General features: G+C 46.6%; 1 protein-coding gene across 4 annotated transcripts in view; it reads right to left on the reverse strand.

The window, feature by feature from the left end:
* Window positions 1–15,266, reverse strand: part of PKD2 (polycystin 2, transient receptor potential cation channel) — a 56,944-nt gene extending 41,678 nt beyond the window's left edge. For 2 of the 4 annotated variants that reach the window (XR_016212423.1, XM_002717010.6), the window contains exons 1-2: window positions 14,558–15,266; window positions 5,407–5,520 (exon numbers count right to left, since the gene is read on the reverse strand). Coding sequence is in view for 3 of the 4 variants with exons in the window: in XM_002717010.6 (XP_002717056.3) it covers window positions 5,407–5,520; window positions 14,558–15,158 (715 nt within the window). In the remaining variant the exon portion in view is untranslated. The remainder of the gene's footprint in view (window positions 1–5,406; window positions 5,521–14,557) is intronic. The other 2 variants (XM_089303099.1, XM_089303098.1) reach the window with 2 other exon arrangements.
* Window positions 15,267–15,799: the final 533 nt, after the last annotated feature.

Raw genomic sequence — 15,799 nt, forward strand, 5'->3', positions numbered from 1 at the left:
GGGACTACATAATTTCAATGTCATTTCTGACCCTTGGTTAAGGTAGACTGATTTTTCAAATGCAATCTAGCATCGTGGTATAGCAAGTAAAGCTACCACCTCCAATGCCGGCATCCCATATGGGTGCTGGTTGGAGTCCCAGTTGCTTTACTTCCTCTCCAGCTCCCTGCTAATGCACCTGGGAAAGCAGTGGAAAATGGCCCAAGTACTTTAGCCCCTATACTCAAGAGGGAGACAGAGAAAAAGCTCCTGGCTCTTGGCTTCAGTTTGGCCTAGTACTGACCATTATGGCCATTTGAGGAGTGAACCAGTGGATTGAAGAATTCTCTCTATCTGTATCTCTGCTTTTCAAATAAATAAATAAACCTTAAAAAATAAAAGCAGCAGCAGCAGCAGCAGCTCCTGGCTACTGGCTTCTGCCTCACCCAGCCCCAGCCCTTGTGGCTACCTGGGGAATGAACCAGCGGATGGAAGATCTGTCTCTCCCTCCCTCTGTAACTCTTTCAAATAAATACATAATCTTTAAAAAAAAAAAAGAGAGGAGGGAGCTAATATTGGCAAGATGAAATATAAACTCTTCATAGGCACTTGGGTGCTCCGAGGGAACTGGAGTTTAGAAGCACAAAATCAGAACCTGTAGTTCTGATGAAATAACTCAGTCACTGCCACCAATCTTTGGGAAGACTGACTTCTTACTACTGTTGTATGACAGAGAGCACCCAAAGGTCTTTTCACTTATTGTTTCTCATCTTCACAACAATCAAAAATTTTTTTAGGATTTATTTATTTGAAAGGCAACATTACAGAAAGAGAGATAGAGAGAGATCTTCCATCCACTCATTCACTTCCCAAATGGCTGCAATGGCTGGGGCTGGGCCAGGCTAAAGCCAGGAGCCAGAAGCTTCTTTCAGGTTTCCCATTTGGGTGCAGAGGCCCAAGCACTTGGGCCATCTTCCGCTGCTTTCCCAGGGGCATTAGCAGGGAGCTAGATCAGAAGTAGAGCAGCTGGGACTTGAACAGGCGGCCATATGGGATGCCAGTGCATGGTCTAACCCACTGTACCACAATGCCAGCCCCTTCACAACAATCTTTCAACAAGTACTTTACAGATGAGGAAACAAAGACTTGGAAACAGTTAAGTAACACTTCCAGGTTTACCTAGCTTGTCAGTGGTGGAGCTGGGATTTGAACTTAGAACTGTGTGATGCAAAAAAACCCACACTTCTCCCACTATGTCAAGCTGTCTTCCAGAGCCCTAATTACCTGATATTAACAGCTTTCAACTTACAAAGCATAAGGTTAAATACAAATTCTAGCATTTGCACACAAAGTGACATGTCTGATATTCTTGGTCATTTAGTAGTAATTTTGTTGTTAAGATTTTAGAAGTCTTAGAAGGCAGCTTTTGAGCAGTGGGGGAAAATCCCATCACAAGGAGCCAGTAGGGCTGTGCTGGGTGTTTATCCTCACTTACTCTTGCCAACAGCTGACAGAGGAATGGTGGAGTTATGCAGACAGGCACTGAGAAAAAATTGTTTCCTATTATGCTGTTTCAGGAATGCTCAGAGCTGGATGATAGCATAATGAGGTAAACTCCACCCAAAGAGTATTGATTAATGGACTGATACTCTCAGGCTGTTTGCATTTATTAGCTCACAGAGATAAGGACAAGATGAAACCCTGCCGATCCTGTAAGCTGAGAGGAATGGCTGATGTGTGAGACGGATCTCTATCCAAGATCATTTCAACAGATCGGAATGATGAGCAGATCCTACCGAGATGAATTTAGCACGGCGGAGAGGGAGGTCCCTCAGCAGGATCCAGGAAAAAAGTGCTCAGACATGAGCAGGGCGACACAGTGCGCTACAGATTCCAGGGAGGACACTAAGGGATCAATCATTCCTGTGCTGAGGCGGCCTCAGTGGTCTGGCCATGGTAGGATGCATGGACCTCAAGTCAGCGTCTGGCCGGGGAAGCTGCTGGCCCCTTCCTCCTGGTGACATTCTTGCTCCTTGGGGACAGTGACAAACAGAACATGTGCCAGCTGAAGTTTCCCTTGTGTGTGTTATTCAAAATCTCGTCTCCAATCACATGAACAACAGCTGAAGAAACCGGAAAGGTTTAATCTGGAGACTGGGTGTATGTCTCCAGACTTCTGCGGGGTTGCTGTGGAAAAGGTACTGGGTAGAGGTGAGGCTGGTGGTGGCGACCGGGAGCTGTCCCGGGGATTCTCTTCAGCTTCATACAAGGAAAAACTTTCTAACTCGCTACAGAAAAGTGAGGTGAATTCTTCCAAGCAAGTTACTCTTTCCACCTGGGACTCCTGCTCAGAGGCAGCAGGACGGGCCATTCTGGGGGGACTCTGTGGGGGAGCTTTCAGCATTCAGTGGAAGTTTGGCCGTATAACTTCTTACCCAGAGATTGCATAATATTCTGAAAATAAGATCTTATTTTTGTAAAGTGTGGAACTATTGCTATAAGAAACAATGTGATTACTGTGAAAATGAACAGAAAGCATGAAAATTCTAAGATGAGAAAGAAAGATTTGTTATGTGACTTCAGGCATGTTTCCTAAAACTCATGGTCTTTAGTTCACTTATCCAGCCTACTTCTTAAACTTATCAGTGCATCAGAAAATTCAGTTCCCTTGGTCACATCTTGGAAGCACTGATTTAGTTGATCCGGGCAAATTGTAATTAAAAAAAAAAAGTCTCCTGATGATTTTGATGCCCAGGTAGTTCAGGGGACCACTGAAATCCTAGCTGTACAGAGGTAAACTATTCTGTATAAGAAAAAATAGAAAAACCTCCATCATTGCGAACAGCCTGTTAATATTTCAGGCCACTGCAGTTTAATGTTTAAGCACCACTTCTCTGCAGGAGCCAATGTGACCTCAGCACTTCAAGCTCTAACAGCTTAGAACATAAAAGTGAAAAATACCACATCTCTTGCTTTGCGGCTCTAACTGCATGAATAACTTGTCAGTATTTCTGTGTTAGATAATATGTTTAAAAAATAACGTCATGCCACTTATAGGAGATTTTGACACAGTAGAGAAATAAACATCTTAGATCAACTATGAAGATTTTTACTGATTCTAGACAAGTAAGTGAACTGTCTGAATTTGGCAGCCCTGGTTGTTCTCAGTGGCTAACAGAGGGCAACTTTGGAAATATTTTTCCTGACAGCTCCATGCTGCTGTGAAAGTATGCGACACCAACAACAACATGTATTAAAGAAGACTGTTCGGATGCATCCTTATCAAACATATTCTATAGGGAAAAAACTAGAAGAATCTAAAACAGTCAAACTCAGAAGCAGGTGGCAGAATGGTGGGGCACCAGGAAGGTCTTAGACAAATGGGACAAACACCAAGAACTCCTCGGCCGGCAAAAGCCAGGAGGGTGCAGCCAGCAGAATGCCAAGTGAAAGTGTCTGCAGGAGAAAGGGCGGTGCTGACTCAGTCCAACGCAGCCAACAGAGCAGAGTTTGGGGGACAGTTTGGAGATGGTGGAAGGTTTTGAAATTGGATTGTGATAGCTGCTCAACTGTACACTTAAAAATAAGAAGCCAATTGGGGCTGGCACTAAGGCGTAGTGAGTAAAGCTGCCACCTGCAGTGCCAGCATCCCATATGGGTGCTGGTTCAAGACCTGGTTGCTCCACTTCTGATGCAACTCTCTGCTATTGCCTGGGAAAGCAGTAGGAGATGGCCTCTGCACCCCGTGGGAGACGCAGAAGAAACTCCTGGCTTTGGATCAGCACAGCTCCAGCTGCTGCGGCCAATTGGGGAGTGAACCAATGGATGGAAGACCTTTATCTCTCTCTCTCTGCCTCTCCTTCTTTCTCTGTGTAACTCTTGCAAATAAATAAATCTTTTAAAAAAAAGAAGCCAATAGGGGCTAGTGCTGTTGCATAGTGGGCAAAGCCACCACTTGCAGCACCAGCATCCCATATGGGCACTGTTTTGAATCCTGGCTAGTCCACTTCCTATCCTGCTAATGCACCTGAGAGAGCAGTAGAAGATGGCTCAAGTGCTTGGGCCCCTGCACCCACGTGGGAGACTTGGATGGAGTTCTTGGCTCCTAGCTTTACACTGGCCCAGCCTGGGTTATTGAGGCCACTTGGGGAGTGAACAAGCAGATGGACGATCTCTCAATCTCTCTCTCTCTCTCTCTCTCTCTAACTCTGCCTTTCAAACAAATAATTGACTTTTTAAAAAGGAGGTCTCAGGGCCAGTGCCATGGCGCAGTGGGTTAATGCCCTGGCCTGAAGCGCCGGCATCCCATGTGGGCACCGGTTCAAGACATGGCTGCTCCACTTCCAATCCAGCTCTCTGGCCTGGGAAAGCAGTGGAAGATGGCCCAAGTCTTTGGGCCCCTGCACCCGCATGGGTGACCTGGAAGAAGCTCCTGTCTCCTGGCTTTGGAGTGGCACAGCTCTGGCTGTTGTGGTCAGCTGGGGAGTGAACCAATGACTGGAAGATCTCTTGTTCTCTCTCTCTCTCTCTCTGCCTCTCCTTCTCTCTCTGTGTAACTCTGACTTTCAAATAAATAAATAAATCTTTTTAAAAAAAGTCTTAAGGGTCATGAATATGGTACCTTATCTGTTCTCATAAAAGGTTTTACAGAGGGCACGCATGAAATCCACCACCCAACATGCTCTGATACAGCAGAGGGTAGATCCACTGCCTATGAATTTCCAGACTTGGAGCAAATGGATTCTGTAGCTAATTTTTAGCTAAGGTGTCCCTACACTACCCTATTGGAGGATATAGGGACAAACTGAAGAAGAGAAGACAGACAGACAAAGGTTTGCATATATTTCCAGTAGGTAAAAGCCTACTAATTATTGAAGAGTTAAAAGAAATAATGAGGTAGACTGATAGGACATATCCAAATCCCAAAGCTGGGGACTTTCAAACATCCATGATCTCTACCTTACTCACACCACTCCCACTGCCTGGGATGTGTACTTCTCTCCAAATACGTGTCAAAAGCAATGATGTTAGGTAATGTTATTTGTGAAATGTGATTTTGCTGCAGACAATTCTTAGGTAGACTTTACATCTGTTGATCTAATAATAGTGGTAATATATTTTTACAAAATCCAATGCAAAACATCCTTTTACTTAGCTTCTTCGTTTCTGGCAGGTTGCCATGTGCATTTATTAGCAAAAATGGTCACAACTGACAATGAACTGGCCATGCAGATTTTTAGTTAATGTTTGTCAGAGGGCAGAAGAGAACTTAGCCAAATTCTAGACTGGAACTGGCAACAAGACCGGGTAGGCAACTTCTAACTTGAGTCTTCTGGTGCATGTACAGGTCCTTTATTTTAAATATGATATTTTCAAGTCAAACACTTTCAAACATTCCCATATTTCAAAAGGAAACAGTCTACTTACAGATGCACAATACAATGAGAAAGAGGAGGTATGTGACCAGTTCCCGTAAAACACTTTTAAGGTATTTCTCTCGATTAGTGCTGCTTTCCTCCATGAGTCTTGTTCCCCAGAGACCTTCAATATAATGGGAAAAAGTCATTTTAGTTAAGAAATCTCATCAATGACAAAAAGGAAAAAAAAAAAAAACAGAATAAAGAGTATAATCTGTATGGAAGATTCTCCTGTATCTGTATCTAGCATACTCTGAATGCAACTGAAACTCTGGCTTAGCAGGAGAATCTGTTACTTCGCAATCTTCCCCCAAAATGTGCAAAACACAAGGCAATGATTGATCATTGTCTAAACTCTCAAGACCACTGTGGACATCTGAGTAAAAGTTTAGAAACAGAACAGGAAATGAGTTAAAACTAAGATTAAACAGATGTGCCTAACACATAGCTCCTCCTATCTGGGCAAGAATCCCACTTGTTATCTTCCCACTAAACCCATCATGACTACATTACACATAATATCTTCTAAGTCACGTTGATTCAAAGAAGCCTCGGATGGCTCAAATTGACAAGGAAGCAATCAATCAAGCATCTAACATACTGCTCTGTGCTGGTCTTTGTCCTGAAACAAACTCAATGGTGACTGACTACACTACGCATGCTTGGTTGAACAGATTTTTCAAAAGCCAATTAACATGCTGTTTACATTAAGAGCAACAACTCATCCAACTTCTGTCTCCCCCTTTGGAGAAAGAGTAAAATCAGCAACCATGTTCTCTATTTTAGCAGATGGAAAAAGAGTGGGGCTGGCTAAGTGCAGATGACATAACCCTCGGCGAGCTTGCTGGAGAGTTCCTGCAGTTTGGGATAGGGCTGGCAGACAGACATGGTGGCTGTCCAAACCCGTTAATGAATAGTGTGGTCAAGTCACATTGCTGCTTACTTGGAAGAACCTTAACCTTTTCCAAAAAAGACAAACTTCTCAGGGCTTTCAGACTGGGTTGACTGTTAGTAGAAACCAACCTGGCCCCTGCATATTGCCTCGCGCTTTTATCCCACACATCTTAACTCTTTCAATCATGGAAACTCAGCACTTAAGCCACAATCAAACCACACCAAGAAGAGGGAAAAATGGCCTATGGTCTTTCACATCAAAGAAATGACTTCATCACTAGTGTTTATGTATTTTTTTAAGTCATAATAAAATATTAGTTCTACTCCTAAATTTGGGTTTTTTCATTTCCTTTTCTCTCTAAATTTCCTTTAGGAAAAATCTGTATCTGAATTCAAATACATCGTATTACGCATCCTAAATTTCGCACACTGAAAGTGGAGCCTAACTTATGACCAGATTTGCTTCTGCCAAGATCTGGTAGTTGTCAGGGAATTACTCACTCAGAAGAAATGCAGCAAGCAGAATGTTTGTTCGTTAAAACTCTATCATATTAAGGAATTATTACAAATGTAGATGACATGGAAAATTACAACTCAGTATAACACAGAGGCAGCCAAGTGTTAGGCTCGGTAGCCCTGTAACAGCCACACCGCCATTTATTCGGGAAAGATTTCTTTGGCAGCCAAGCCTAAAATATGCATGTAAATACAGATTGTTAGACTATCATCATGAAAGACTTCTGCCCTGTCCCACTTGGTCCGTGATTTCAGTTTTTCCCATAGTTTATAGATAACCATGCACTAAGGAATAGTGTGGCTCTTAATATTTACAAATGCACTTGTGTGGCCTACATGTAGGAAAAAAACAAACTCTTATTAAGTTTTATTTAACCTAAACTTGCAATAGTCTAGGGCAATTGAATCCTAGCCTTTGAGATAAAATAGTAAAAGAAACCATGAAAGAAACACGTCCCCTTACTTATATTCTCATATAGTACCCTTGTATGAATTTACTTTTTCTAAATTACTTACTTCCCTAAATATTTACTGCTTTAAAATTTTCATTCTGTTTTGCCCCTGGAACCTGTTCACTTGCTGATGGGTGAGAAACGGCAGCATCCACAAACAGGAAAAATAGCTACTTCCTGGGTTAAGCAGAATGGATAGGATACGAATGGTTAAGGATGGAGGCCGTGTTCTAAAGGATGACATTCATCAGAATTAACTGCGGTCTTTTCCCACAATCCCCCTGGTTAGTGTGCAGTACCTTCCCTGCATTCTAGGTGCTCATGTCCAAGTAAACAGGGTATCTCCAGGTGTCAGGGAGACAGTGGAATGGAAGGGACACTGGGCAGCTTTCCAACTTCCTTTAGTTTCAAGAGGGCGCTTTGCTAATGCCAGGGTCTGCAGCCAGAGGACATCACCTACACAGCGTGTTCCTCTGCACGCTGTTACTTAATATGAACCCTCTGTGGACTCTCTGAGATGGATGACTCAAAACAAAAGATGTCCCAAACATAAACAGTTGACTTTGAAAAAAAAGTCGCCTCCCCAACAATTTTCTCCTAGGTTTCTCAAAACCTTTTTATTTCAGAAAACATCAAAAAGTGAGACTGATATAATGCACTCTTACCATCTATTATCAAGCCCCACAACTATCAGCTTGTCAGTGACTGTGCTTCACTGAAACTCTCACACGTCCTCTTCAACCATTGGGGAACCAATCCCAGCTGCGCTATTTCTTCTGTAAATATTCCAGTTCCATGTCAAAAGGTGTTCAGCATAGGTTTTATGCCTCACACTAACCCAGCCACCTATGAGCTGTGAGAATTTACCTAAGGTCATGACCCCCAATTGAAAATGGAACAAGAGTACTACTTCGTGGAAGTTCCTGGGAATTAGAAATACCATGTATAAAGCATTTAAGAGTGCTTGGAAGAGGTCTGTTTATAGCTCCAGAAACAAATTCAAACCTATAAAATGTCCTACTGCGGACACCCAGCTGGTCCAGATTTCAGAATGATGTCAAGATCCAGATCTGAATAGACTTTCAGTTCATTATGAATAGTGTGACCAAACTCTCTGGTGTCTTAACGTGATGAGCCAATCCTCTAAGAAACATGTGGGCTTCTTCAGACAGAGGAATGCAATCCCTCTCAATACACATTTGAATTATAAGACACATTTAGAAAGGGGAGTGACATTTTACTAGTTTTGGTCCATTTTCTAGTCTAGTCAGTTGCTACTTTCAATGATACTAGCTCCTGAATCTTGAATTCTCAGCCCTCTCTTGAGGTGCAAACTTGTATATAAGGGTCCTTCAAAAAGTCTGTGGAAAAATGGATGTTAAGGATTATTTGATGCAAGATGATTTTTGAAACCCATGTGTAGTTTCTCGTAGTACCCATTCCCAGGATCCTTTTGAAGACCCTGTGTACACAGTGGCTAACAGTCAGTTTCACCTGTATTCTCTGCTGACACCTCACTCACATGCCCCCCAAAGGTCTTACTTTCTCTCTCTCTCTTTTTTTTTTTTTTTGACAGGCAGAGTGGACAGTAAGAGAGAGAGAAACAGAGAGAAAGGTCTTCCTTTGCTGTTGGTTCACCCTCCAATGGCCGCCATGGCTGGCGCGCTGTGGCCGGCGCACTGCGGTGATCTGAAGGCAGGAGCCAGGTACTTATCCTGGTCTCCCATGGGGTGCAGGGCCCAAGTACTTGGGCCATCCTCCACTGCACTCCCGGGGCATAGCAGAGAGCTGGCCTGGAAGAGGGGCAACGGGGACAGAATCCAGCGCCCCGACCGGGACTAAACCCGGTGTGCCGGCGCCGCTAGGCGGAGGATTAGCCTAGTGAGCTGCGGCACCGGCCACTTTTTCTTTCTCAAGAAACCCATTCTCCCTGTTTGGGTCGATGCTACCAAGCCAGAATCTAGGACTTCACCTAGAACACGTCTTTCTCTTCTCTCTCACATGGAGCAGGTTCTACAGTTCTTTCCTCCAGTTCCCTGCCATCCCTCTCACTTGCTCGGACACAGTTCTCCTCACCTTCCCCTGCAGGCTCACCTCCTGATCTGGCCTCCCAGCCGCCAATCCCACCCACCTCACTCCCAGACAGGTGAAGACATCAGCCTCCTGCCTGAAGCTTCCACTGACTCCAAATGCCTACTTGAAAAGGTTCCGATTGCTTAGTCTTGTTCTTGTTTTCCCCTCTTTGAATTTCCCTTAATTCTTCAAAATGTAGCTCAAGTTTCACTCCCTCTGGAAGCCTCCTCTGACTTCCCCAGGTGCAGTAGATCCTTTCTTCTTTGGGTTCCTCCCTCACCTGTGACTTGCACTGCAATTATGTGTACTTCTGTTGCCCCTACTAAACTCTGAGCTGCTTCAAAGTGCAAAGCTTGTATTATTCATCTGTATCCATGGGACCTAGGATCTACCAGAGTCGGTTTTTCAAAAAATGTTTGTTGACTGCAAAACCCCCTCAAAAAAGTCCCCATAGTCATGAAAATATTTCATCTCCTTTGCTTAAAATTACAGTGTAAATTAAAAAAATAAAAAGATGAAGAGATGGGTAAAGTTTGAATTAAAAGTAAAGGGAGAGCCAGAGTAGCCCAAAAAGGATAGGGAAATACCCCAAGTCTCCAACAAAGAATGAGTGGAAAACCAAAACGTGGCATGTCCATTCATGTACATACAGTGGGACAGAATTCCGTCATGCAAAGGGATGAAATCCAGATACATGCTACCATACGCAGGAACCTCATGCTATTTGTGATGAACCCCAAATCCATTTAGAGCAGGATCTCTACATCATTCTGAAATGGACACCAACGGAGAGACAGACCATCAGGCTAAGTGACATAAGCCAGACACCAAAGGACACACACTGTCGGACTCCACTTGAATCGGATAGGCAGGGTGGTGGTGGGGAGGGGGGCGGGCAGAGATGATGTCATGTGCATTGCAGGATGTTTGTCAGCAGCATCCTTAATTTAATCCAGGAGTTAACAGGAGCTACATCCCTCCCCCTGCACCAGCTGGGAAAATGAAGTGTGTTTCCAGATCTTAGCTTTTCATTGCTTTGGGGATTCTCTTGTGGGACCGTTGCTACCCTTAGCACATTCTGCCAGATGTTTTGAGGGGCAAAACTGTCCTCTACACCCTGGATAACTTCTAATTTGGGAAAATGCTCAGCTGGGGATGAAATGAGACTCTGCTCTGAAGCCTCAGGGCAGACTAGATTTATGAGTCACTGTATGAGATCTGCAAGAAAGACTGGTGGGTTGGATGTTCGCAGTTTCTGTGTGGCGCCATCACCTAGAGTCAGGTTCTGATCTTTGAGTCTTAATAATCTTTCCAGTTGCTGAATATGCTCCCTTTCAGACAGCAGAAGGGAAGGCAGGAAAAATGCAAGTTAAATAGATCATGGCAAAATTCATGGTGACCAAGCTTGTGTCAGAGGTCACTTAAACAGCATGCCCATTTCAATGTCAAAGTCAGACTCTTGGAGACCAGTAGACCTACTATCTCACTAGAGCCCTAGCAGTAATGTGACAAAAATTCTTAACTTGACAAAATCCACCCCTCTCCTCCAGCACGTGTGCCTGCCTTTTAGTCTCCAGCTGCCCCTACAGGTCCCCGTGGTCACACAGTTAAGAGCCTTGCCAACAGAGCTGGAATGCAAGAGACGCAGGCCAGATCCAGGGTGAGGGCTTTGTGTCAACGGCCCTGGTGAGTCTTCCTGAAGCTCTTTGCATCAGAACCTGGATGCGGCTGTCCAGCCTGCACCATGTGGATAATGACAGCACTCCTGGGAGAGTCATGAGAGGGAAGGAACTTGGGTGCTGGAATAACCGCATGGAGCAAAGCCACTAACTCAGAATACCCTCCTAGGAACAATACACGAGCAAAGGCACTGAACAGGAGGGCGGGCTTCCGTTTTAGAAGCTTAGCCTACTCCAACTAGTGTAGCTAACATGTTGTTACTTCTCCAGGAACAAAAAAGCAAAATCACATACACAAAGTCTAAGAATATACACATTTGTCTACAATAACAAATAAGAACTGACTTCAACAAGTTGATACACCCATAAAACATTCAACTGTAGGAATTCCAAAAATTTGGAAACTCAACTAGAATGCTAGTTTTTTATCTTTACCCTAAAAGGCATTTGTTAAAAAGAATGAACAAGATTGCTGGAGACACCTGTAGGTCCGGGCACCCTTTAACCTTTAAGCCATGCCTTGCTTCCTTTTGTCCTGGACTTCGTCACCTTGTCCCTGGCTGTGTCCTACCTGGGTTTCTGGCCTCAGGCGTGTCCGTCTGAAAGCTCTCCTGCACCCCACACTGTTCACTCAGTCTCCTTCAGCACATTGGTGCCTGCTAAAAAGCTTTCAAACATTTGGGGGCATATTTCTAATGCCTTGGTTAGATGATGCAGCCCACAGCCAAGCATTTTCCTTTCTTTACTATCTTTCTTCTGCTAAGGACACACACGATCCATTGTCCAAGGGGCAAAAAACACCACTTGTTGTCCACTTTGGATTCACGTAGTTAAACCATCCAGGGGCCAGGTGTTTGGCACAGTGGTCCGGCTGCCGGTCAGGACACCCACATCCCAGATTAGAGGGCCTGGGATGGAGTCCTGGCTCAGTTTCCAATTCCAGCTCCCTGCTAATGCACACTCCAGGGCCAGCAGGTGATGGCTCAAGTACCTGAGTCTCTGCCACCCACGTGTGACAGTCTGACTTGAGTTCCTGGCCCTTGGCTTCTGACTGGCTATTGTAGACAGTCTGGGGAGTGAAGCAGCAGATAGCAGATCTCTTTCTTTCAAACAAAACAAATACATTAGAATTTAAAGAACCTAGAGCACAGTGAAGCTGGAAGGAACTTGGAGATTAGGTTCAACTCCCCTACTTGATGAACGAGAAGCTGAGGCCCAGAAGTTTTGAGTAAATTGTAGGAAGCCATAAAGGTAGGGAAGGTCCTGATCAACTCCAAACTTGTCCTATCTCCCCCCAGTTAGAAATTGCTAAAGTCACTTTGTGCTGGTCTGGGGGTGCTGCTTTGGTGGTGCGTGTGAGCCCAACAAGGTAAAAATCGCAGCTTGTTCCTGGTTATTCATTTTACTTTCTGGGTTTTGTCTGTAGGAAAATGGTGATGTGCTATTCATTTCTTTTTGTAGCTGCTAGTGCTGCAAAATCTTTAATAAACATAGCCTTTCTGATAAATGATAAGAATATCAACTACACCTCTTCATAAAGGAAAGTTATAGAATGAATTTTTAAAGTTTCTTAAAAATGTAGTCTGCCTGCTGACAAATTAGACCACTGATGTGGTTTGACTAGAAGTTTTAAGGCTGACCTCATTCAATATACATCTTCTGACATCGATGACTGATGAAAATATTTATTTGAAAGGCAGAGTTAGAGACAGAAAGAGCAATCTCCCATCCATTGGTTCATTCCCTGGTTGGCTGCGGCCAAGACTGGGCCAGGCCAGTCAGGAACTCTATCTGGATCTGCTACATGGGTGCAGAGGCTCAAAGACTTGGGCCATCCTCCGCTGCTTTCCCAGGGCAGGGAGCTGGCTGGGAAGTGGAGCAGCTGGGGCTAGCACTGCAGGTGGCAATCTAACCTGCTGTACCACAAAGCTGGCTCCTCTGGTATCTTTTCAAAAGAAATAAATTTGTATATACACTTGTTTCATTGTATTCCATATTGAGTTTATTCCTACTAGGTTAAGTGGGTTGTCAAATGCTTAAACTGAGCTAAAACGATCATGTGACTTACCATTATTTATTAACTTCTAAGAAACTTCTTTCACTTCAGTGAATATTTTTAAAGAGTATATTCTAAGTAGTGTAAAGTGATATATAATTTCCTTTTGAACCTTTAGAAGTACTAGTATTTTATGAATACATTCATACAAGTTTTCCTGAATTAACTAGAGTACTATTATAAAAGCAGCACCAAAACGCATACTTTTATCAGTTTCTGATGTAGTCTCAACATGGCAAAGACTTGCTACACATTTTACAAGTCTTACCTAATTTAATTTTCCAGTAAACCCCACACTAAGTATGAGGAGCATCTCTTTTGTTTAAAAAGGTGCAAAAACTGGGGCTCACAAAGGTCAAATGACTTGCTCAAGGTCACACAGCCAATGAGTGATAGAAATGGGATCTGGGCTCTGAACGCAGGAACGCAAGTCCGACCTGGTCTTCAATCACGCTGCCGTAATAGCACCAGGATAGCTTTTCCCTTGGCCTTTCAAAACTGACAACAAGCAGAAGGCAGGGAATAGCGCAAAAGAAGTGAGAACAGAAACTCTACAAAAATGGAGATTAAAATAATCTGGAGGGTAAGAGCCAATGCAACGTTTTCCTGATGATGCCTCTGACAAAACTGTAAAAACAGCATCCCATCTGCTATTGGAAAATTCGAGTCCTCTTACTCAGCACTAGCAATTTTGCAAATTCCTTTCCTGCCTTCCGAAGAGTTGGGGCACTGAGTTCTGACACATTTATCAATTGGTATATGGTGACTTCATTCCGACAGCATTTCAAAGAAGGTGAATTTAGTTACGTAAAAACATACTTCCAAATGTTTTTAAGTAATGGAGGCTTTTCTTTGCAACTTGTTTTTAGGGAAAAAAAAAAGTCTCAAGTTCGAAATGACCAAATCACTGTTTTCAGGTCATTTCTCTTCTATTCGTGGCATTCCCAACAACTCCTTCTCCCCAAAACATCAACAAAGCATCACCAAAACAACATAGGGACAACCCAACGAGGCAGACCCCGCCCACGCCCGGGATAACCCGGGCGGTCACCCTTTCCAGGCTGGGATGGGGAGGAGCACCAGGACCTGGGCAAGAGCGCGGGTGCCGGTGCAGAACTTCTCTTTGGGTTTTCTGGCAGAAGCAACAGCGTGCTTGCAACCATCCTCAGTTATACTAGGAAGCAATATTCACTTTCTCCCCCATGCAGCAGACAAAAAGACAAAAAGGCGGACCCTTTCCTAACCGAGCCTTTCCTTATTTTCAGCAGTACAACAGAAAATGCTCACACATCCCAAAGAGGGAGGCACTGGCTAACGAGGGTGCAGAGGCATTCCGCGCCGGGTACCGGAAATGGAGCCCAACGAGCAGAGGCGCTTCCAAGGGAGGCGGGGACGCGGCGCGGGATGCGAGCAGGAGCCCGGACAGCTGCCCGCTCGGCCGGCGCCCGCGGCCCTGGGCTGCGCCGCGGCCGCTGCGGAAGGCGCTCTTACCTCGCAGCCCGCGAACCAGCCTCTCGGCCCAGGCCACTCGGGGCGGCTGCCCGTCCAGGGCGAGGTGGCGATGCAGCGGGTCCCCGCCGCCTGCTGGGCTGGGGCACGGCGGGCCCTGGTCCTCTCGCCGGCGCCGCCTCCCGCTCGGGTGGCCCGCGCCGTGGTAGCCCCCCAGTCCCCGGCCCCGGGCGCCCGCCGAGCTCACGGCCGAGGAGGCAGCCGACCTCCGGCTGCCCGGGCGCCACTCCACGTCCATCTCCACCACCATGCCCCCTTCCTCCCCTTCCACCTCCTCCTCGTCCTCGTCCTCCTCGGCCTCGAAGCCCGGGTTATCGCGGCTCCACGCCTGCCTGGAGCACGACGAGAGCGGAGGAGAAGGGGAAGCCGAGGCTCCGGCCGGGGGGTCCCGCGCGGCCGCCTGCCGGATGCGCTCCATCTCGATCTCCAGGCCCCTCTGCTCGCGGAGGCCGCCCGGGGCTGCGAGGCCGGCGCCCGCGGCCGTGACGCCCGCCGCCAGCCGGCCGGGCCCCTGCGCTCGCGGCGCGGGCGGCCGCTTGGCGTCCCCCGGCTGCTGCGGCTGCACGCGGCTCGAGTTGACCATCGCGGTCACTGGCGGCCGGCGCGCGGGCGCACGGCGCGGCGCTCGGCGCTGCCCACCGCCGGAGCCATGTTCTTTTCTCCCCGGGCCCGCCGCCGCCTGCTCCCCGCCCCCGACCGCCCCACAGCCCGCGGCCCCCGCCCCCTCGTCCGCCTCCCCGCCCCTCGCCGCGCCCAGCGGCCCGCGCGCTCGCCCCGGGCGCGCGTTCCAAGTGGAGCCGGAGCCCAGGCGGGCGCGGGCGCCCACATTCCATTTGGGTGGAAGGCTCGGGGAGGGAGTCGCCGACCCGCCGGCTCGCCCGCCCACCTGCGGGGAAAGGGCTCCTGGAGCTGTGGCCCCCCTGCCTGACCTTGGCAGGATGCGTGCGTCTCCGTTATCCGTCAGCCACTTCTGCCTCGATTTCCCAAAGTGTCGAGGGGGAGAGCGAGAAACCCCTTTTGTAGGATGGTGCGGACGAACGAAAACCAGCCCGAGCTGGGGTCTGCAGCGGGGCCACAAACGTCTTTCCCTCTTGGCAAGGAGCCTTGAACTTGCAAACACTCACTTGTTTTGCACACACTGCCTCTGTTCCCTGACTTTGCGGCCTTTGGGGGTGGTTTCTTCTATCTTTGCTGGGTTCCCACCTCCACACCTTGTGGGGATCC

Source organism: Oryctolagus cuniculus, chromosome 8 (genome assembly GCF_051225735.1).
Source record: "Oryctolagus cuniculus isolate XC-2025 breed Fujian yellow rabbit chromosome 8, ASM5122573v1, whole genome shotgun sequence".
In the NCBI taxonomy this organism is placed as follows: domain Eukaryota; kingdom Metazoa; phylum Chordata; class Mammalia; order Lagomorpha; family Leporidae; genus Oryctolagus; species Oryctolagus cuniculus.